General features: G+C 39.4%; 1 protein-coding gene across 5 annotated transcripts in view; it reads left to right on the plus strand.

Moving 5' to 3' along the window:
• The window catches only part of DDX10 (DEAD-box helicase 10), a 283,882-nt gene that overhangs the window by 12,640 nt on the left and 246,778 nt on the right, over positions 1-24,464 (plus strand). For all 5 annotated transcript variants that reach the window (XM_035264462.3, XM_078339398.1, XM_035264461.3 and 2 more), the window contains 3 exons: positions 6,045-6,171; positions 9,093-9,255; positions 14,979-15,063. In XM_035264462.3, the coding sequence (XP_035120353.3) occupies positions 6,045-6,171; positions 9,093-9,255; positions 14,979-15,063 (375 nt within the window). The remainder of the gene's footprint in view (positions 1-6,044; positions 6,172-9,092; positions 9,256-14,978; positions 15,064-24,464) is intronic.

Raw genomic sequence — 24,464 nt, forward strand, 5'->3', positions numbered from 1 at the left:
AGAAATTTTTCAAACATTCGATGTCTCTACGACCTTTCATAATGTTTGCAAGTTTATTTGTACCTATTTCCTATACCCAATTTCTGTAGATAAGAGTTGGTTATTTTCGGTAAATCATAAAGTTTTAGAAAAAAACTACAAAGATTTTGATATCATTTCACACATGATTTTTGAAAGCCAGTCCCATCACTTTGTAAAAATGTGGTGAACAAAATTTTCAGGAAAAATTCTGGAAGGCAGACATGTACTGATGTAATTTATAAAAGCTCAGGTTATATGATAATGGCCGCAGTGCTCTAGTGGTTCAGATTTATGGGAAACATAAAAAAGCAGAGCTGTTAGGAATTTCATCCACTGTCACTATTAGCTTTTCCCCTTTAGCAGCTTATCAGTGTGATTCATCCATCCTGAGAGATTATAATCAAAAGTATTTTAAAGTGTTGGAGAGTATCTACTCTCAAATTTCGAAGGACCCAACAACTAAAGAAAAATTAGATCTTTCCGAAGTTGCAAGTCAGAGCATACTTAGAAACAGTGCACTAGTGTTTGCATTTGGTGGTTTTATATGCACAACTGGTATTTCTAATGGTTTTATTTTTGGGAGAATATGCCTTTGGGCCATAGCAGTTTGCTGTTTTTCGGTGATAAGTTGAATTCTATGGTGGATTATGAAACATTTCAAATTTGAGATATATTACGAGCTTACGTTTATTATGTTATTTAGTATTGCTTTGTAAATTTGAAACATTAATCATTATGAAATGTTTCTTTTTTGTTTTCTGTGGACAGTGTCTTTTTTGGATTTGTTTTTCTGCCACCTTCTTATTGGCTTGGAGAAGCCCTTTAGAGGAATTAGTTCTTTATTTGTTATATGGGTAGCAAAACACTTCTCTACTCCCAGTGTGTTTTATTTTATAAAATGTTTCTTTTTATCTTTACTGATACTTTTTGCCATTAAGTGTAGTTTTTTTCTTTTGGAGATGGAGTCTCGCTTTGTTACCTAGGGTGGAGTGCAGTGGCACGATCTCGGGTCACTGCACTCTCTGTCTCCTGGGTTCAAGCAATTTTCCTGCCTCAGCTCCCGAGCAGCTGGGATTATAGGCGCCTGCCACCATGCCCACCTAATTTTTGTCTTTTTAATAGAGTTGAGGTTTCACCCTGTTGGCCAGGCTGGTTTCGAACTACTGACCTCAGGTGATCCATCTGCCTTGACCTCCCACAGTGCTGGGATTACAGGCTTGAGCCACCGCCCTGGCCAACTGGAAGTCTGGTTTGATATTAGTCTACCTATAGCAACTTTGTTTCGGTTAGTGTTTGAAGGTGAATTCTTTCCCATCCTTTTACTGTCTACATTGTTTATACCCTATGTTTTTAGATCTGTCTTTGTGAGTTGTGTATTTTTAATCTGATATAATTGCTTGTGACATTGAATTTACCTAATTATTATTTAGGTTCCTTTACTTTTTCCTACCTTTGTGTCTTCCTCGTTAGGAATTTTAATGTCACATGCATCTTAAGCCCCGGAAGTCACTATTATCACGGATTGTTTAGACTTACCCAGTTCTTGTATTGTTATGCTTCTACCTGAGGATTTTTCTTTTGCTCATATAATTTCCTTTTAGTGCATACTTGTTAGTGAAACAGTGTTTGACCTTTCTATAAACCTCTATTTCATCTTCATTTTTTTTTTTTTGTAGCCTATCTTGGCAGTGTTTTTTTAATTTTGAACTCTTCAAAGATATCTTTCTGTTGTACTCCAGGCTCCATTATTTCTGTTAAAGTCATCTGACAGTTGTCTTGTTTCTTTGAAGGTAATTTTTTCTTTTTTTCTGGCAGGCAGATGTCTTAAGTTCAGGTTGTCTTGAACTGGTCTAGCCTGGCAATTAGACTTGGGCTATCCTATTTCTGGTTTGTCCTGAGTCTTGGGGTATAACCTTCACAGATGAGATAGCCCTTCTCAGGGTCTCAGCCAAAAGACAGGTATCTACCAAGGCCCCTCTGTCTTGGCAAGCTCTGAAACCTGTGGCTTTGTGACCCTGCCAGAATCTCTGCTTATTTAGCTTCCCATTTGGTTGCTTTTGCTTGTTTTTCTTCATTTTGCCTTGTGTGTGCTCAGTTTAGGGGTAGGCGTGCTCCTCAAGGGCAAACTGAAAAATTTATGATTCAGTTTTCCTTCTCTCTGGGACCTGGGACTGACATGTTTGGGCTTAAGGCTGCTACCTTGTTTCTCTCCTGCCTTGAAATCAGCAAATGCTTTTGGGGAAGAAAGTGAGGTTAACAGAGGACTTGGCTCAGGACGTTTCCATTTTCGCCTTTATCACCTCAAGTCCTACCTGCCTTGGTGGCTCTCGGATGCTGTCAGTCTTTTTGTTTGGTTTTGCATTTATTCCTGCTTTTATAGTTGCTAGTTAGTCTAATACAAGCAGCTTCTTAACCTTGTAATTTTAGCAGCTGGTGGAAATTATTGCCTAGCTCTATTATTTCACTAGGATTTGTAAAACTGTGAAATTTTAATTCTATTATTTCATTAGTTTACATACTTTTATATCAAACAGCTTTCACGTGAACTGTGTGATTATTTGAGGTACAGTTCTTCCAGGAATATTTATTTTTTTGAGACAGGGTCTTGCTGTCACCCAGGCTGGAGTGCAGTAGGGTAATTATAGCTCGCTGTAGCCTTGACCTCTTGGGCTCAAATGATCCTCCTGCCTCAGCTTCCAGAAAGCATTTCCCTCTCTGTATCTGCTTTAACACCAAGGAGTTGGTTCCCTAGTATTTTCTGAAGGTTAGCAGTGTTTGCTTTTTGGTGAGGGACAGCGGTTGTGTGTACTTAAAATGAACTCAGATTTAATGATAATTAATAATGAATTAATGATATTTAACCCATAGATTTAAACATCTTTTTATGTCCTTGAATCAATAGAAATTTTTGTATTTAATATTCATCTTGTGTCATCCCAAACTTGGCTAGTAGATGCTTCAAGTTATTGTCTGGATTCTTTAGATACGTTTTAGTAATCTTTGGTGGACTCCTTGCTTTCTGGTGTTCTAAATTTATCTTAAGTATTTCCAGTTCTTATAAAATCCTTCTGGCAAGATCTGGTATATAAAGATCATAGTCTCAGTGCTAATGGGCGTGGTCATTGTTTTAAGCTTCACAGTGGACAGGCCTTTTTAAAAGAGTTCATGCTGATAATTACAAATCAAATTTAGGATTACAAGGTTTTTATTAAGCCTCATTCAAAAAATATATATCTCTTTTCTCTTATGCCAAACAGTCATTTCTAAAGACTTTTGTTTCATTTGTCAGTCAGTATATCTAAAGTAGTTTCAGCACGATGCCAGTATTATTACTGACAGTATGATTATTTATAAAAGTTTAAGATTCCTTTGCATTTCTTTTTCTTCCTTAGATATCCCAGTAAAGACGTAACAATCAAGTTTCTTCAGAGGCATTTCCTTTGAAATGATTCATTTGTTGTTGAGTCATCAACTTGATATATATTTGGGCTTATTTGTTTCATTTTGCTCTTTTGTAAAGCTTCATTCTGTTTCCCATAATTCCCTATAATATGGCCTGTTTCTTTTTTAAAGACTTTTTTTAGAGCAGTAGGCTAAGCTCGAAATTGAGAGGAAGGTACAGAGATCTGCCATACACCTGCTGTCTCCATGCAGCCTCTGCCATGATCAGCACTCTCGCTAGAATGGTGCATTTGCTGCAATGGATGAACCTACAGTGATGTATCCTTATCATCCAAAGTCTGTAATTTACAGTAGGGCTCACTCTCGGTGTGGTCCATCCCATTGATTTGGACAGATTTATGATAACACGTATCTACTGTTACAGTATTTCACGGTATCTTCACTTCCCTGAAAATCCTTCGTGTTCTGCCTGTTCATTTATTCATCTCCCCTGAAAGCCACTGATCCATTTTATTGTCTCCATAGCATCGTCTTTTTGGAATTCACATAGTTGGAACCATACAGTATGTAGCCTTTCGTATTGGCTTCTTTCACTTAATGTGCATTTAAGGTCCCTCCATGTCTTTTCACGGAGTGATAGCCCATTTCATTTTAGCACTGAATAATATTCCATTGTCTGGGTGTACCACAGTTTGTCCGTTCCCTTACTGAAGGACGTGTTGGTTGCCGTCAAGTTCTGGCAATTATGAATAAAGCTTCGGTAAACATCCTTTTGCAGAGCTTCACGTGGACATACGTTTTCAACGCTTTTTGGTAAATGCCAAGGAACGTGATTGCCGCGCCAGGTGCTAAAAGTATGTTTGGTTTTAAGAAACTGCTATACTGTCTTCCAAAATGGCAGTATCATTTTACGTTTCCTTCAGCAATGAAGGAGAGTTCCTGTGGCTCCACATCCTTGCCTGCATTTGGTGTTGTCACTGTTGTGGAGTTTGGCCATCTAATAAGTGTGTAGTGACATAACATTATTTTAATTAACCTTTCCCTGTTGTCTTATGATGTGGCGCATGATCATGGCTCACTGCAGCCTTAAACTCCTGGGCTCATATGATGCTCCTGCTTCAGCCTCCCAGGTAGCTGGGACTGTAGGTGCACACCACCATGCCCAGCTAACTTTTGTATTTTTTTGTGAAGATGGGGTTTCACCATGTTGCCCAAGCTGGTGTAGTATCTTTTCATATGCTTGTTTTCCTTCTACATATCCTCTTTGGAGAGGTGACTGTTAAGATCTTTGGCTCTCTTCCCCCTTTTAAAATTGGGTGTTTCTGTTTTTATTGTTGGATTTTAAGAGTTCTTTGTATATTTTGGAGAACAGTCCTTCATCAGATGTTTTTTGCAAATATTTTTCTCCCATTTTGTGGCTTGTCTTCTAATTCTTTTGATAGTGTGTTTCACAAATCAGAAACATTTAATTTTAATGAAGGCCAGCTTATCAATTCTTTTATGGATCATAACTTTGTCAAAGCTAAAACCAAGTAACTTCTAATTTTTGTTTGCCTGACCCCTCTTCCTTTTTTCTTTAGTACAAACACAGACACACATGAGTGGGCATGTATGTGCATATAAAATGTACAGCCCCCTGATAAATGGTACCAAACTATCTGTACTATTCTGCCACTTGCCTCTTTCCTTAACAATGTATCCTAGACATACTCCACAGCAATATATGGATAGATTCTTCCTTCCTTTTTTATAGTTGCATTATAATTAATTTATGTGGATGTGTAATTGTTCATACTGCAAGTCCCAACTGATGGATATTTGGGTTGATTTTCATCATTTTTTGCTTTATAAATAATGCCATATATATATTTGTGTGTGTGTGTGTTTAAAACCAGAGTAGTGTTGGAATAGAATTCTGAAAGTAGGTTTACTAGTTCAAAGAGTAAATGCATGTATATGTTTTCCAACATTTTATAATGAAATTTCAAACATACAATAAATTGAAAGACTTTTACAATGAATACCTTATACCAAACACCCAGATGCTGCCTAATGGTAGTATCCATTTACTTGCATTTATCCATCCCCTCTAATGCTGTATATTAAAGCATTTTATTTTTGATAGATTTCAGGGTAAATCGCAGATATTTGTATTCTCCTCTCAATACTTTGGCATACATATTACTATGATAGTTTAATATTTGTACCGATTTTCTTATGGCATAAAATTTATGTACAATGAAATATGCAGATTTTAAGTATACTGTGGACTCTGATGAATGTGTATATGTCTGTAATCTAAAGCTCTAAGACATAGAATACTAATCAGCCCAGCAAGTTCTCTTGCACCTCTTCTTAGTCCTTGACCCTGCATTTTTAGAGGTGATCACTGTTCACGTCATGCTTTTTTTTGGACACTGATTTGCAAGGGGTTTTGAATGTGTTGTAATGTGTTGAATTCATTTCCTAAGGGGCAGTAGAGACACTGTTTTTTTAGTGTATGTGTGTAGGAAATTTGCTCGAAAGATGTGCCTCTCTTAAAACTTGTTTCCTTGTTCGGTCTGGATTTCAGTTACCGACACGGCGTATTTTAATGTTCTTCTTCTCCTTAATTCCACAAGCACCCCTGCCACTTTGGAACAGAACTACATCGTTTGTCAGCTGCAGCAAAAAACAAGCGTGCTGTATTCCTTTCTGAGAAGCCATCTGAAGAAGAAGAGCATTGTATTTTTTTCCAGTTGCAAAGAGGTATCGGCCGTTTATTTTTCTTTCTGAACTTATGTCGAATGTCTGTTTTCAAATGGCAAATTCCAATGAGACGAATTATTGTCTTGTACAAGAAGTACAGTGGTAGGCGTGGAGAGGGATGTTCAGTGTCCTTGTAAAGGAATCGGTGGTTGAGACTTCATACTCCACAAGGGCGGAAACCGTGTCTTTTCTTAGGTATTATGTTAAGTGCTAACAATATTGAAAGTGGAGTAGCCCTCAGTAAATGTTGGTAGAACGAATAATTGTTAGCCAAGCTAAGCAGAGGTGTTTACAGTCCGATACCTCCCTTGCCCTCCAAGAATATGGGAATGAGTATGCCATTTATTTCCATGCCTTATGCCTTTGTTTATGCTGATCTGTCTGGAATGCCTTCCCTGCATCCCTTCACCTAAATCTGGGGAAATACTTGGTTTTTTTTGAGGCTAAGCTCAAATGTTATACCTGAAAGTCCCTTTTTGGCACTCCCTTTTTAAAACCAGTTGCTCCTTTCTCTAACCTTCTGAAATGTTTTGTTTGTATCTTAGTTAATAAACTCTTCTTGAACACTGGCCCCACTGCCCCTTTCATGGTAGCCCCCCCACTTTTTCTTTTAAACAGGCTTATTTCACTTTACTTTTCTTGTATAGAAACCCTGAGTTGTAGCCACAGCTGGAGTCTGGATCTGCTGCACAGAGACTCTGCTGTGGGTCTTTTTTGTTTTCTTCTCGAGACAGAGCCTCACTCTGTCTCCCAGGCTAGAGTGCAGTGGCATGACCTTGGCTCCCCGCAACCTGCGCCTCCCAGGTTCAGGGAGTTCTCCTGCCTCAGCCTCCGGAGTAACTGGGATTATAGGTGTCCACCACCATGCCCAGTTAATTTTTGTATTTTTAGTAGAGATGAGGTTTCAACATGTTGGCCAGGCAGGTCTTGAACTCCTGACCTCAAGTTATCTGCCTGCCTTGGCCTCCAAAAGTGCTGGGATTACAGGTGTTAAGTCACTGTGCCCGGCCTCTGGTGTGGCCAGTGAATTCCAGAGAGACTTGGTGAATATGGTCTCTTTCTAGAGATTGGGGCAGGGACAGGTAACTATAGTCTTGGAGATGGCATCAAAAGTGGCCTTGGCAGAGTTGCCCAGGGTGGCAGTGCAGCCTCTGGTTGAGATATAGCAATTGTCAATACCTACCATCAGCAGCAGCTCTTTGGGCGTGGGTCCACGTTGATGCCAGTGCCTCATGAGGCGAGGACAAGGCTCATCAGCACAGAGCCACAGAGGCCTGTCACCTTGCAAGAGCTGGTGGGCTTGCTGATCTTGTTCCCCCAGCAGCCTCTCTGCAGAAGGACAATGGAGAGCTTGGCCAAAATGGTCCCTCGAATGGCAGTGGCTACCTCCTTGGAGCACCTGATACCCAGACCAGTGTGGCTTCTGTAGTCTCCAGTGGCAACACGCCTTGAACCTGGTGCATTGGCCAGTGTGGGCTGCTTTTGCACCATGTAATTTTAGAAACCTCATTCTTGAGAGATGCCCCCAGGAAGATGTCAGTGACCTCAGATTCCTTGATGTGCCGGAGAAGAGATAGATCTCCTCCGGGGACTTGGTCTTCATGTCCTTGACCAGACAGCCCAGCTTGGTGACTGGCATCCACTGCTTGGCCTTGCCTCAGTGGCCTTCGGTGCAGGTGCTGTCTCTGCTGAAGCCTCTGTGGTGTCCCGTTCCTGGTCATGTGGACCCCTCCGCTGTACCAGCATCATCTGCCATTTGATGTTTTCTTGTAGAAGCTGTTTTTACATCTTCACAAAAGAAAGGCCTAAGTCCTGCCATCTCTAATCTCGCCAGGTACATTGCCCCAGAATCAGAACCTCTCCGGCGGTAGCAAATTGCATTTGAGAAAGTGAATGACTAGTGATTGGGTAACAAGTCATTTTGCAGTTCACTTGGTTTCCCATTCTTTACTTTCAGCAAAATTGAAGAGAGACTTCAATGGGGTCTCTCTCTTTCATTGAGCTAATAGGTCACCAAAAATTATTTGGAATAATCTGCTATGAGTTTTGGCCTGTTTTGTAGGAGCTCAGAATTAAACTATCGAGTTTGTTTTGTTTCTGTAAACAGATTTTCTTAACGCCCATGTTAGAGAACATGCTGAACTCTTTTCAGTCTAGCAATCCATAGTATCCATTTATGGGAACACAAAGAGAACCAAAACAATTAGCTTCATATTGTCCCACACATTGAGATATATTTACAGTGTTTTTATTTATGTTTAACAGTTTTTTAAGTCAAATGCCAACATATTTCTAGGTTTGATCAGTTCTGTACCACTAATTACTGTAATAATTGCCGAGCCTGAGAGGAAAGTTCAGTCGGCCTATGGCCACAGGAAATTAAGTTTTTTCTTTTGTAGAAAATGAGTTATAATAACATGATTGATAAGAGGCTTTCAGGCTTCAACTTAAAATGCAATTTTGTGACATTAGGAAATAGAAATGTGAATTAAAGTAGGGAAGGAAATTAAATTTCTTATGATTAAAGAAGAGTTTCTTCACATTTTTTATGTGGTTGGAATTGGGTATCACATTGCTGTGCTGTTTAGAATCTGGGGGATACGTTCATAAGAGATGAGCGTTTATTTTAAAACATCAGTATTTATCAGAAATGATATTCTTTGCTACTGTTGAAATTTTGAAAGAGTTCAGATATCAACATAAAAATACAAGAAGAACATTTTTTAAAAATCAAAGGAAATATGTGAACAAAAGCCCTTGAAGACCACAACTCCAGACTACATTTCCTTTCTCTGCTCTATATTTAAACTTTTTTCTAATTGGTAAAATTCATGCTGCTTAATACATTTTTGCTGTTCATCTTCTAAGCTTTATTGCTGCCATCTGCCGTAAGCAACCCTCTTCTTCTGTTAATGCCCCAGGTCCAGTATCTGTACCGAGTGTTTTGCCGGCTACGTCCTGGTGTTTCTATCCTTGCCCTCCATGGCCGACAGCAGCAGATGAGAAGAATGGAAGTCTACAACGAGTTTGTCCGTAAGAGAGCTGCGGTGCTCTTTGCTACTGACATTGCAGCCAGGGGCCTGGGTAAGAAAACTTCCTACCATGAAATTTCCGTGATCGTGAGAAATGTAATTTGCTTATAAAGTGTATTTTGGGAAATCTAATAGACTCAAGTACTTGGGTTTCTTTTCTTATTTTGTAAGAGAAAAATAAGTAGCAATTTGGTAGCAGGTGATTAAGATTAAGGACGTTTCAGTGAAAGTTTCTATAGTATTTGCATTTTTTGTGCTTTTACTCTTTTGTGAGAATCACACCATAGAATCCTGAGGAACCTACAAAATCAAAGGAGGATTAAAAGTGTAAAGATATGAAAACAATTCCTGTTTCTCTGAAGTTGGAAACTTGTTTATAGATACTGAACTCATTTAACAAGAAAAATCAGTGAGGTCCGTGTTTTCACCATTCTAATTTTTATCTGAGAAATCACTACATTTAATGTATTCAAATTTATTTTCAAAAAGCTGCTTTGTTGATTATACAACTCCTGGCTTTGTCAGAGTGGGATGGGGATGGAAGTAATTAGAGAGGAAAACTAGACATAGCAGCAAAGGGTGAGAATAAATGGACGATAATTTGAATCCTTCAATCACTTAATTTTATTGTATTGTTAATTATAGCAAATTTGAAGCATACGCAGAAGCTGAATATGTTTAATCTACTCTCATATACCCAGCTTTAACAATTATCTTTTTCATAATTCTCCTGTCCCTCTTGCAGTACTTTAAAGTATATCTCAGATGTCATATTTATTAGTTTAGGCTGGAGTTTATTACATGGTCATAGCTCACTGCAGCCTTGATCTACCAGGCCCAAGTGATACTCCCACCTTAGCTTCCCCAGCAGCTGGGACTACAGGCATGTACCTCCATGCCTGGCTAGTTTTTAACTGTTTTGTAGACATGGAGTCTCACTGTGTTACCCAGACTGCTCTTGAACTCCTGATCTCAAGTGATCCTTTCCTCTTGGTCTCCCAAAGTACTGGGATTACAGGTATGAGCCACCATGTCTGGGCTCTGCTGATGTTACCCTCTGATTTTTGAACCTGAGATAGTTTAGGTCAAAAAACCAATTTTGAACTTAAGTATACTCTCTGTTTTCATTGTTGTTGAGATGAAATCTCGATCTGTTGTCCAGGCTGGAGTGCAGTGGTGTGATCTTGGCTCACTGCAACCTCTGCCTCCTGGGTTCAAGTGATTCTTGTCCCTCAGCCTCCCCAGTAGCTAGGATTACAGGTGCCCACCACCACACCTGGCTAATTTTTATGTTTTTAGTGGAGACTGGGTTTCACGGTATTGGCCAGGCTGGTCTTGAACTCCTGACCTCAAATGATCCACTTGCCTCGGCCTCCCAAAGTGCTGGGATTAGAGGTGTGAGCCACCATGCCCAGCTTAAGTATATGCCTTTTAAGGACAGATTTATTTTTTCAAAATTATCTTATGGTTTTAAAAACATTACACATATGTACTACCTGTTCGCAATGAATGGGTGTTAATATTTTGTCATTTTCCATGGATTTTGTTGAAGAAGTGTCAGTTGGTGTAGTGCTTTTTGTAACTTCCTCATTCCGTTTTACTGCTGCCTCCTCTTTGCAGACATCCTTACTGTCGACTATTTGTTGTGTACCTTTTAGTTGAAGGTTTTTTTTTAACCTCTAATCCAAAAACTCTGTGGTAGAATTCAGCAGTTCTCTGAACTTGGATGGGGAAAAAATACTTCCACTAGATTTTTAACTGAAATTTAGCATTATGAATTTAAGCAAGAAAGATAGTAGTTTTAGTAGTGCCTGTGTCTTTGTCACAAATTGAAATAATTTTAGACTAGTTTTTACAGATATCTTAGAATATCATTTACACTCAGTACTATTCTGATATTATAGTGGTTATTAGACCCACAGCTAGGTCATGTTATTTAATGTGCTAGTAAATAGGCATACATACTACTGTATCAAATCTCATACAAATGTTGAGTTCTGTATTTCATTGTTGTTTCTTGTACTCCTAAATGTTTTATGCACTTAAAATATCCTGAGAAGGGGTTCATAGGCCTTATCTAAGGCACATAAGTGTCAGGAGACTTTGTCATAGTTTATTTTTAAAAAGTATTCTATGTGGATGTATCTGTAAGCAATGTATAGTATCATCTCGGGTCTTTAAAAGCTCCTGTGAAAATATCCTCATACATACTAGTCTCTGTATAGTGCTTTTCTTTGCTTTTGAAGTCTTTCCATGTTGATGTATAAAGATCTAATGTATCATGTGGTTTCCCATAGTATAAATTTATGTAGTTACACATTTATTCCTGCAGCAGTGGACAGAGGTTTTCCGTTTTTCTGTTATGGAAATGTTCGGTAAATACCCTGAAGCTCTCTTTTGTATAAATGCCTGAGAACTTCTTTAGGAGGCAGCAGTGGCTTTTATTATTTTATTTTGTTGCCCAGGCTGATCTTGAACTCCTGAGCTCAAGCAATCCTCCTGCCTTGGCCTCCCAGGGTGTTGGGATCAGAGGCGTGAGCTACTGTGCCTGGTCTTATTTTTCAATTTTATTTCTGAATAAATGATACATGCACATGGAATAAAAATTACTTAGCAGGCCCTGCTGTACTCATCTTCACAGTTCAAGCAACTACTTAAAACCCTTATTTCTTTTTCTGGTGTTTTGCTCCTTATTGCTCATTAGTTTATATTGCTGTTTTTTTAATCTATCAAGTTTAGAAATTTTAGACTTCGTTTTGTGACCTAACAGTCTCGTCTCTTCTGCCACCCCCATCTTTCCCGTGTGGTCATATCGTGACTTACTGTTAAATAAACATTTCATATTTACGTTGTTTTGATTATGATTCGTTGTTGCCAAGGGAGGGAGCATGCTGAGACTGTCAGCTGACTTGCACTTACTTTTGTGTTTTTTTTCAGGTAAATAGTTAATTGTTATAAAATTTGCTTAGTTTTGTGCTTCCAGTTCTGACTTCTCCAGCATTCTAGCAGGTGTCCTGTGCCTCGTTCTCTAGCAGTTCACAGCTCTCTTTCTCTTCTCGTTGGGACCTCCGTCTTGCAGCCATTTGCCTCTAGCTCTGACCCGGCCTAGTTGCTCCCGTACGCCTGACCGTGCTTCTCTTGGGACTTTGCTTTCCAGATGTGTCTTCCACTTTCTTGGCTTACTGCTGCTACTATTTTTTAATTTTACTTTTTCAACTTAAAGCTCATTCTCTAATAGCTTCTAAGAAAGGGTATATGGGAGGTAAATTTTTGAGTTCTTGCAGATTTGATAATGGTCTAGGATTGGGATTAGAATTCCAGGTTGAAATGATTTTCTCTCAGAATCTTGCAGATGTTTTCCATTGTCTCCCAGTAGCCAGTATTCTGTTGAGAAGATGTGATGTTGGCGTTTCTGATTCCTTTTTTGTGACCTTTCTTTCTTTTTCTGGATATTCTTGGGATTCACTGTTTATCTAGTGTGGTAACATTTGACAATAATGTAACTTATTGTGAGGTCTTACTGGTTGTGCGGGCCTTTAGTGTATGTCCTTTTTCAGTGCAGACCAGTACTGTGGATCGGAATTTTCTATCATTAAAATATTTCACGTCTACACTGTCTAATACTATAGCCAGTAGCCCCATGTGGCGATTGAACTTTTAAAATGTGGCTAGTGGAACTGGGGAAGGGATGAGTTTTAAATTTCATTTAATTTTAATTAAACATGAATAGCTATCATATTGAGTGGCATAGAATAGAGACTTATGTGTGTCTTGGTTGCAGGAAATTTACCCTTAAATTGCTTCTTGGTGTTTTGGTTAAATAAACGTTATTTATGTTATTTTGACTGTAATTGCTGCTGAGGGAATTAGTGTACTTAGATCGTTTCTTATACTTGTGATTCTCTTTGTGCTAATAACTGTCGTATTGTAAAATTTCTTCCTTTCCCCCCACTTGTTTACTCCTTCTGGAAGAATGTTTGACCTCTTTGCTCTTCTAATTTTCCTGTTCTGCTTTTACTATTGCTCATCTGTGTCTTCCTTGTTCTTTCAGGAAGATTTCTTTGATTTTATAATCCAAGTTTTCTATAAAAATATTAAATTTTAACTGTTAAGAACACCTTTACACCCTTTTATTGTTTGATGGATGCAGTGTTTTCTTTTTTCTGTTTTTTTGCGACACAGTTTCACTCTTTGCCCAGGCTGGAGTACAGTGATGCGATCTTAGCCCACTGCAACCTCTGCTTCCCAGGTTCAAGCAATTCTCATGTCTCAGCCTCTGAGTAGCTGGGATTATAGGTGCCCACCACCACGCCCAGCTAGTTTTTGTATTAGCAGTAGAGACGGAGTTTTGCCATGTTGGCCAGGCTGGTCTCAAACTCCTGACCTCAAGCAGCCCACCCACCTCAGCCTCCTGAAGTGCTGGGATTACAGATGTGAGCTACCGCACCTGGCCAGATACAGTGTTTTCTCTTTGAAGACATTAAGTTTTTATATTCTGTTCTCCACATCGGTTTGTTTCTTTTCTGTCTTTCATATTTGAGGCTTTTCTCCATTGTCTGCACCTGGATGCCTTTTTATATTTAACCATGAGGCACTAAAAGCTAATTGAAGTGATTGGTACATGGATGAGGCTTGTTGACTAACGGCCGTCATTGTGAGATGATTTGGACAGTTGATCATTTTGGGGTGGATTCAAAATGTCCGTGTCTATTCTCTTTGAACGCTGAATCTCTCCTGAAAAGACAGTCTCAATCTCTTGAGAACTAAGCTTGCCACTGGTTCTGGAAGCGTAGTGAGGAAGTCAGCACCCAGACCTCCCAGGTAGCATGCAGACTTCCTCAGCACTCCTGTTCTCATTCTGGCTCTGGTGCCCCTGCATTCCACTGTATCTGGTGTCTGCGGTCTGAAGCCTTTCTCTAGATAAGACTCTTGGTTCCCTTCAGGAGATGCAACTGTCCAGGATGAGAGAGGGGACCTGAGGTTCGACGTGTTGATTTCAACCCATCTTCCTCTTCACGGAGCCCTGCCATATGCCCTTGCTTTCTCAGCTACCTGAGAGAATATCTCTGTTCTGCTTCTTTTGGTTCTTCCTCCTCGTACTAACCTTTACCTTTTTGAATAGACTGTGTGACTTAGTGACAGTTTGATGCTCTTAAGTATCATTATCTTCCAATATCTTTTCTATTTTTGGTGCTCAGCCCTTTTCTCTGATAGGAGTTGATCTGAAATCCTTGAAGCAAAATCTATAAATGACTGAGGTAGTTCTCTTAAGAAGTTGCGACCAGGATTTTCTGGAAATAAATGAAAACTGCTATAGCCAGAAAATACACGTGGAGTAGTTGTTGCTAGGAAATAGGAGGAAGGACCTAGGAAGAAAGATTTAATTTGAATGCAGCTGGGGACAGTAGGAAAAGGAAAGAAGCTTCACTTAAATTTAGAAAGCAGTTCTATAGTTCACTAGGACCCCATGAGAAGTGGTGCTTTCAGGTTGTTAAATACTAGGGTATTTCACTCTGACACAAAGCAATCTGTCTCTTCTGTGTCAAATATGAAGTAATCTTCATATTCAAACAGTCATTAATTTTAGTTCATTTTTTCAAGAGAAATGTTTATTTCTTGGTTCATGCAGCTGATTTTATTTTTAATAGAGTTCATAGATGATATCTATCCGTTTATTGTGGTGAAAAGTACCGGCAGGCCGTATCGTAAAATAAAAACAGTGCAGCACGGCAGATCTTACAGCCAGTTTCTTAACCTCACATTCCTTCTCTATAGATTTCCCAGCCGTGAATTGGGTTCTTCAGTTTGATTGTCCTGAGGATGCCAACACATATATTCACAGAGCAGGCAGAACCGCCAGGTAGGTGTATGACTCACTCACTTTCTTTTGCTGCTATCTAAATGACAAAGCATGCTTTCCGAGCTGGATAAACAAAGAAGAAGGGAATTCAGGTGACTGAGTGCGGTTTGGCATTTCGTGGTGAGAGGTGATGGCAACTTGACAGCTGTTGTAAATCATTATGGCTAAGATTTGATTAGTGCTGCAAAAAATCCATCAGAATCTTATTTTAGTTTGTTTTAACTTTCCCTCACTTTACTTTTCACCAGAACTGCTCACTGAAGTCATCTCATTGGATCCCAATGACCTGTCAGGTGTAGGATGTAATAGTTCTCACTTATCGTCAGGGGTTATGTTCCATGGTCCCAGTGGATGCCTGAAATCTCAGTACCAAACCCATATGCTATGTTTTTTCAATCTAGTAACTGAGACAGCCAAGTAACTAACGAGTGGGTGGGGTCTAGAGCGTTGATATGCTGGGCAAAGGAATGATTCCCATCCTGGGCAGGACACAGTGGGATGGTGTGCCATTTTATCAGGCTACCCAGAAGTGTGAGCAATTTAAAACTTATAGATTGTTTATTTCTGGAATTTTCTAATTTAATATTTTTGGGCCTTGGTTGCCTGGGGGTAACTGATACCACCGAAAGCGAAACCACAGATGAAGGGGGACTACTTACTGTATTATTAAATACCTGTTTTCAGATGAGGAAACTGAATCTTTGAGCAGTTAAACAATTTGTTCAACGGTCCACAGAGCCAGGATTTGGAACCAGACAGTCTGGCTCATCTAGTCTAGATCTTGTGCTTTTACCTTCTAGAGTGGAGGCTCTATCAAGAGGCTAAGTGGTTTGGAATCATAGATTTCTCTTTTTCCTTTCTTCCTAGCTCAGGAAAGAGAGGCATTGCTGAAGACCACTCCCTATCTCTCCCTCTTCCTATATGCCCCACTTTCCCCCAAAAGCATCCTATATTTACTCAAGAGGTATGAGGAACTGCCTAGAAAAGAACATGGTAAAGTCAGTCATTTGGAATTAAATGGCACAGAAAGGCATCTGAATGAATCAAAAAGGATTGCACAAATGTCATTGCTACTACGCTGTAGCAGTGAAGCTGGGAGATACACGTGCATGGTAGAATTGTAAGTGGTTAACATTTTCTGGATAGTATATGGTAATACTTATTAACCACCTTACAGTTCTTCTTTTTGTCTCAGTAATTCCACATCTGGAAATGGATCTTAAGAAAATAGAGAGATGAATAAAGTTTCAATATATATGTGTCTCACTGATATTTGTAGTGGTTAAGAACTGGAAATTACCTTATTGTGATCTGGAGGATATGATTAATTATGGTCAGCCATAGATGGATTATTTCTTTAGTTTTACATTTTTGTTCTGTTTTCTTTCTCATCAAAACTGGATGATTGGGTATTTATCATGGATTCCAGTATTGGTCTAACTGGACCAGCAGTTGCTTCCAACATGAAGCCACAGACTCTTCTTCCAAACTTTCCCAGGGTTGGCAGGATCTTTAGGCCCGAGCACAGACTGTGCTGTCTGGCAGGCAGCTTTACCACCTGTCCTGTGCCCACTTGAGCAAGTGGCCCGAAGTATGAAAGTGTACCCTATCCCTTGCTTATCTAGGAGGTTCCACTGGAGTTTAGTTCTTTTAGATTGCTATGCATTTCTATTTTTTGGGTAGCTTTGAAAAAAAAAAACATAATTTTTTTAATGTGGTCACTTTTTGTTTCAGCTGAAGTGAAGGTTTTTATGTCCTTTTATAACTTAGCAAGAAATAGAGCTTTTTAAAATTCTGTTTTCTAAGTTTCATAAGATGTTTGCATGTTTGAGTGTCTAAGTTTTTTTGATTGATTCATGTTTGCCCTGTGGGCCATCTGTAAACATGGTTCATAATAAAAATGCGCTCAAGTTAAATGTGCTTCTTTTAACCAGCATGGTAGCAGGGAGAGAACAGTGTAATAGTGAAAGACTATTTAAAAATAGGATTTATGTATTAGTGGGTTCAAAAATAAGTCTTTTAATTGCAATCAATGGTGTAGTTTTAAACAAGCAATACAGTTAGGATTGGATTTGGTATATGATGTCCTTGTACATTCAGACAACCTTGTTTTTAGAAGAACTAAGTAAAATGGGACATGGGTAGAATAGTTGCCTGTTCTCTTCTCCATTTTATGCAGGGATAGATGGTGCCTCATTGGTCTTTAATGTGTTGAGTACATGGTTTGTTTGTTTGTGTTTGACATGGAGTCTTGCTCTGTCACCCAGGCTGGAGTGCAGTGGCACAATCTCGGCTCACTGCAACCTGCACTTCCTGGGTTCAAGTGATTCTCCTGCCACACCCTCCCGAGTAGCTGGGACTATAGGCATGTGCTAATTTTTAGTAGAGATAGGGTTTCACCGTGTTGAATAGGTTGTTCTCGGATTCCTGACCTCAAGTGATCTGCCTGCCTCAGCCTCCCAAAGTGCTGGGATTACAGGCGTGAGCCACTGCGCCCAGCGAGTACATGTTTTGATTGTCATTCATAGTGAGATATTTTGGGAAGTCGTTGGTCGTTGGTGGAATGACCTTCTCCACTGTGTCATTCTCAATAAATGTGTAGTTGTGTAAATTTGTACATATACCTGTGCACACATCTGCATTCTGTGGTCCTGTGGGCCTCTGGATAGGCAAGGTTGGATATGGTATCTCACAAGCACCTTGAGCCAGAGGTGTAGGCACTTTTTATTCTTTCTTTTCCTTTTCAATATCTTTAATGTATTCTTTAATGTGATTATTTTGATATGTATTACATACTTTTTAGATGTGCCAGTGGTATTGATGGGGACAGGGCAGACTGATTCCTAAGTAGGATCCGTTTAGCAGTAAAATTATTCTTTGTGTATGAAGATTACTGGACATCTCTATATAAACCAGGAAAAGGTTCTAGAAGGGGAAGTATTTCAAGGTTCTTAGTTCCTGGAGAAGTGGTTGAAAATTTTATGTAGTTTAACATGCCGTGGTGAACATTAAATTGGGCCTTAATGACTGTGGAGACGAAGAGGAGTTAGAACAACATCACATTATTGTGTCTGAAGGGAGAGAACACTAATCAATCTCTTCAGACACATGTTTTAATGTAATTTTTAATATGGTCATTAACTTTTAAAGCACAAGTCTGTCTGACCTTTTGTAATCAATTAAAAATATTTTGACTTGACTTTTTTAGATGTGTAGTTAGTAGAAAGGTTTAGCATATATAATGCTTTTTTTTTCTGGCAGTTTATAAGTTGCCAGTGATGGGCTTAGAGATAATTAGAAAGTTTTGTGGGCCATGAGACTGAATAATTGAATTGAATAAAGGCTAAATTAAAATTTGAATCTAATTAAAATCCTGTGTATTTGGCTGTAATTAAAACCAAGTTGCCAGATAGTGTTTGCTTTTGGAATTGAAGTATAATGTATGAATATAGAAAAACAAATTCATTAGCAAAATCGCTAAGTTTTCTTTTTCTTTTTGAATTTTGGCTAAAAAAGTGATTTGGGTACTTTTGCCTTGAAATACCTAATTCTGTATTAATTTTACCTTTTAAAATATCTTTTGATCTATAGCAGTTGAGAAGTTTCCTAGTATTTTCCCTAACCATCACACCCCTTTGAACAAAATGATCTCCTTTAGAGATGAGTGAGGCCAGCTATATGAAGATAGTTTTATAATGCTATATCCTGTGATACATTCTACCACTTTAAAAAGCAGTTCTCTTTAGGGCATATGGTTTTTTTGGTACGAAACCAAGTTCTTCAGTTTTTATAAAAATGTCCAGTTGAAAATAGAAAATATTTGGGAATGGAAAATAGACATCAAATATTCTCAATTTTAAAAACTTTTTATTTGGGGAGGGTGGGGAGGGTTGTGGGTAAAAGATGGACATTTATATATAGGTTTTTTTCCCCAGAACAGTGGAAGGCAGAATAATTTTCAGCGATGTTCTAATTTAGCCTTATTTGCCTGGCTACATTTTGTGACTGTCAGAAATTGTGTAATGTGGGGAGCAGATTGTGATTCCACTAGGGGGCAGCAGAGGCCAAACCTTAGCATTGCATACTCGTTGGCAGCCGTTTAGATCTTAGCAGCAAAAAGGAAGATGGCCACTAGTTAAAATCGATAATAACTTGTGAAGAGTTCCTGGTTGTTTGTGGGAGACTACTGGTACTTTATGGAATAGCTAATGAGAATTTCTTAGTAGTATGTTTAATTGGTTTGTGAATTGTAAAAAGTAAAAAGACAGTTTTCATGAGCATTAACTTTGCAAGGCTTACCATATGTACCTTAGATCCAAGACAGAAGCAGTCTTTGCTAGTGAAAATGATTTCTTTCATTCCTTTAGCTTCCATTTGTGAAGGTCTACAGTCTGCTTCTCCTAGAGAGCGGCTGATGCTTCTTTACATGGCCTTCTGTCTTTGTTGGTGTCTGAGATTTAAAGGTTGCATAAAAGGTCACAGCAAATTTATTTTGCATCTTGAAGCAGTGAGGAGCTGGGGTGCAATATAGCCAATAGGGCTGTAGGGGTAGCTGAGGAGGCTGATAGTTCTTAGGAGTCTGTTTCCCAGGCACCCCTTGGGAATAGGGGTATTCTTACTTTGTTCTCCTGTCTAGTCAATACAGCAGGCAGAGTGTTCCTTCTAAAACATAAGTCAGATTATGTCACTCCTCTGATGCTATACCATTGCACTCAGAGTGAAAGCCAGTGACCCCCTGGGCCTAAACTATTCATCCCTTTCCCCCCAGTTTCCTAGTATTCTCCCCTTGTTCTCTATGCTCCATTCTGGTCCTGCTGTTTCTTGTACGTGCCGGGCATGCTTTTGCTGGTAGGGCCTTTATATTGGTGCTCTCTCTTTTCTGCTGGAATGCGTTTTCCTCAGGTATCCACATGGCTTCCTCATCCTCCCCAACCACTCCTTTTTACCCTCCTCTACATTCTTTTTTTTTGAAGTCCTTTATCACCTTCAAATACAGAATTTACTTAGTATATTTTTAAATTGTTTTTCACCTTGTTTGATTGTAAGTTCCACAAAGGCAGCAATGCTTGTCTAATATATTGATGTGCCCTAAGTGTGTAGAACAGGACATGGCATGTAGTAGACATTTGAGATAACGATTCAGACCCATGAATCAGATCTTACCTAATATGTTAATTATCCTAACATGTTAGTTACTTATTCTGTATAACAAATTGACCCATGGCTTGGTGGCTTAAAGCAAAAACCATTTATTATCTTGCATCTTCTGGGGGTCAGGAACTCAGTGTGGTTCCTCTGGGTCCTCTGGCTCTCAGTCTCTCACCAGGCTGTAATGAAGGTGACAGATGGTACTTTTCGGTTCAACGAGGGTTGCATCAATTCTCAGATTTATTCACATAGTTGTTGCCAGATTCATTTCCTCCTCGATGGTTGGTCAGAGGCATCTCTCAGTTCCTTTTCGTGTGGTCTTCGTCACAGGGCAGCCACAATACGGTAACTGACCTCATCAGAGAGGGCAAGTGAGAGCTGAGGGAGAGAAAGATGCAGCAGTGATGTCTTTCATGGCCTGACGTGGAAGTCACAGTCCGTCTTAACTGTAACTTCCTAGTGGCTGCATATCAGCTCTATTCCTTGTGGGGGACAACACGAGGGTGTCAATACCAGGAGGTACAGATTATTGGGAGTTGTTTTAGAAGCTGTCCGCCCTACCCAACATCAAATTTTATCATTGATTTCAAGGATAAAAGCAATCCCGAGATATAGGTGAAACAGGAAGAGGCGTGGGATCTCCATTATAGCTCCCTGGTATTTTTTTGTCAAATCAGAGCCTGCTCTGGCCCAGGTTAACATAGAAGACTCTAAATAATGTGTGGCTTAGATGGACACTTGCACAGATGGACTATTTGTATACTCGGTCACAAAGCCCACCAGAGAAACATGCTTTTGAATCCATGAATTGTGAACAACCATGGTACATCCTGTTAAAAGTCTCTCATAGGTGAGGACTCTTACCTGGCAAATACCATGTTTGTTTCCCTGGAGGTCTGTCATTAATATGTTTTCTAGGAGATTTGACCGTATCACTTTTTTGGGGGTTGAGGGAGCACAGGGCATCCTCTTCCCTACCCCTCACCCCATACCACATAGAGAACGAATGGACTGTGGTTTAGCCTTTTGCTTCCCCAAACTCAATAAGTATTTGTATGAATAATCTCATTTAGCCCATAGAACAACTCATGGAAGAGGTTCTCCTATTAGGAAACTTTCTCAGAGACTTTGAGGTAGAGTATGTCTAAGGTTTTTCATTTCAGTAAGTTCCAGGCCTGGGATTGATGCTTGGGTCTTTCTGACTCTGCACCTCATTCTTGCCAGTGTGCCCTGATCCAGCTGTTCACATCTAATGGATTCCTGTGGCTGCTGCTCCCATGCAGGCCTTCTAGAATGCGTGAGAGCCAGTTACTGGGAGAAGAAACATAGATGCCTTTAATACTGTTGACATTTGTGGTCAGGAAGACAAATGAAAAGTCTATGCATTTTCTTTCTTTGGACTCTGAGAGATAGACATCCTGTAGTTGTTCCATCACTGCCTTTAAAAAGTCAGGAATCTTAGGTTTGAATTTCACTTTGTCACCCAATAACCGTGTACCCTTGGATATGTCTTTAACTTCTCTAAGCCTCAGTTTCTTTTCTGGTAAAATGGGGTTAATTGTATCTAATTCTGTTATTTCCCGAGAGTATAGTTTTAGGTAGTGTCAGTACCACTTTCATTTGAGGTTTCTTTTTATTCTTAATCTGTTAAAATTTAGCCTTTTTTTTTTTTTTTTTTTTTGAGACGGAGTTTCACTGTTGTTACCCAGGCTGGAGTGCAATGGCATGATCAAGGCTCACAGCAACCTCCGCTTGAACCTTCTGGGTTCAAGCAATTCTCCTGCCTCAGCCTCCCGAGTAGCTGGGATTACAGGCACACACCACCATGCCCAGCTAATTTTTGTATTTTTAGTAGAGATGGGGTTTCACCTTGTTGACCAGGATGGTCTCGATCTCTTGACCTTGTGATCCACCCACCTCGGCCTCCCAAAGTGCTGGGATTACAGGCGTGAGCCACTGTGCCCAGCAAATTTAGCCTTTTTTAAAAAAAATTTTTCTGGGGACCCAGGTGATAGAATTTAATGATTTCTACCCTTTATCTGTGAACCCCATAAATCCTTGTTATTAATCAGTTTGCGAGAAGCTTTCCATGCAATATGTATTAGCCAGCTTGGTTTCTTTCTAATTACTTACGGTGAACTTCATTTGTCACTGTTGGGCCTGACGTGGTATACCTGTTTGTTATTTGAGATCTTAAGGTGCAGATGACTTTCTTTTCCCCAGAGTATTTCCAAACCTGTTCTTTTTCCCTTTTTTAAATCCAGTGTAGAATCTTCAGACATTCTGTAAGTCAGAGATACCTTTTTTCCTGGAATAAGCTCTCCTGTGTACCATGTTGCTCGGGAGGAACAGAATGGTTGGACTCAGATCCCTTATGGCTGTGTTTCTGCATCCGCATAACAGACTGCATTGTTCTCCCCCAGAGACATGAAATCTTGGGGATGGTTGTCACAGGTAAGGCCGAGGTATAGGGAGAACAGAAGGAGATACAGGGCAGGAAAGAGGGGACTGTGCAATAGTAGTGTAACCAAGCATGTCTCCGTTTCTCTGCGTCTTGATTAGTATTGTATTGTGAGCAGTGACTAGTGTATCAGACCTTAGAGCTGTGGAGTTTTAGATCCTAAAGGGACATAAATCCGTAAGTTGTATAATATATAAATAAGAAAATATAGTAAATAGTGATTTATTTTATCTTAAGTTATACAGCTAATAGTACAACAGGTCTAGAACCCAGTTGTTTTGATTCTAAATCTGATTTTTTTTTTTTTTTAATTTGGTGACTGAGTCTCGCTCTGTCACGCAGACTGGACTGCAGTGGTGTGATCTCGGGTCACTGCAACTTCCATCTCCTGGGATAAATTGATTCTTATGTCTCAGCACCCCGAGTAGCTGGAACTACAGAGTGCGACCCCACACCTGGCTAATTTTTGTACTTTTAGTAGAACCGGGGTTTTACCATGTTGGCCAGGCTGGTCTCGAACTCCTGACCTCAGGTGATTTGCCCACCGGCCTTCCAAAGTGTTGGGATTACAGGTGTGAGCCACCATGCTTGGCCAAGTCTGGTGTTTTATCTGCTGATACGGTGTCTGTGGTTCACTCACCAAATATTTGTTGTGCGTGTGTTAGGAACACATGACACATGTACACGTGTCCTCAAATTTAATAATTAAGGAAATATAGTAATATTGGTAGTGTTAGGATGTATGTTAAATGAGGTAAGAGTGATACGAAAGATGTAGGTCTTGAAAGTATATAGAGTCTTTTAAAACCTATTTTTAATAACTTGTATTACAAAAGTAATGCTACTCACCAAGCAGATTCTAGACAATCATGACAAAACAATTAAAATCACCTAAAATCCTAAATTTTTTTTCATGTACTTACGTATATATGTTTTTCTAGTTACAAAACTGGGATTGTTCTAAATAAACGTTTTGTAACCTGGAGAACGAGGCTAAGAGAACTGAGGTGGCTATGCAGTTGTGAACGTTGTATCACAGCCCGTGGCAGGACGGAGTGGAAAGGATGAAGGAGCAAAGCTTAAGGGACAGTTAAAGAGCCAACTAAAGGGAGCTGATGTGTTGGAGAAGCTGAATTTGAGTAGAGATTATTGGCTCGTGGGCAGAAGGCATATTATTCCAGAATGGCAGGGCTTTTTTCCTGCCTCTGGCTCTAGTTTGTTTGAAGGTTATTTCAGTAGAAGAATTACCATGTACATCCCAGCCAATGGTCTGGATTCCGATTTTAACTAGAAATACTAGTGAGCTGCAGGATGTGGAGATAAGCTTCTTGCTATCAGCTAGACAGTCACGACCAATCCGTTGAGTATTCTTGTTTCTGGAGGGAATCCTGGTATAACTGAAAAAGTGGTGGATGCGAAGTTTAAAGTCTGATATTTAGTAACCAGCTGATTTTAGGCCAACCTCTGGGGCTCTCAGGAACACTATTCTGTATTGCTGCTTCCTACTGGTTGCTTGCTTTTAAGATCTGCAAATTAATGTATTAATACAAAAAAAAAAAAGAAGTTCGTCATAAATTTGGAAGAGCTGCATAAATTCCATACAGTATTAATACTGATGGTGAAAATGAAATTTTGTTTCGGATGTAGGGCTTTTTGTCAGGTGGCTAGAATGTCTCAAAATAATTTGTCATGGTGGCTAACTAAGACTATTGTATTCTTGAAAAATGCTGAGAGTGGACATTAAATGTTCTCACAAAACTGATAACTGTGAGGTAATACATATTTTAATTAG

Source organism: Callithrix jacchus, chromosome 10 (assembly GCF_049354715.1).
Source record: "Callithrix jacchus isolate 240 chromosome 10, calJac240_pri, whole genome shotgun sequence".
Classification (NCBI taxonomy): domain Eukaryota; kingdom Metazoa; phylum Chordata; class Mammalia; order Primates; family Cebidae; genus Callithrix; species Callithrix jacchus.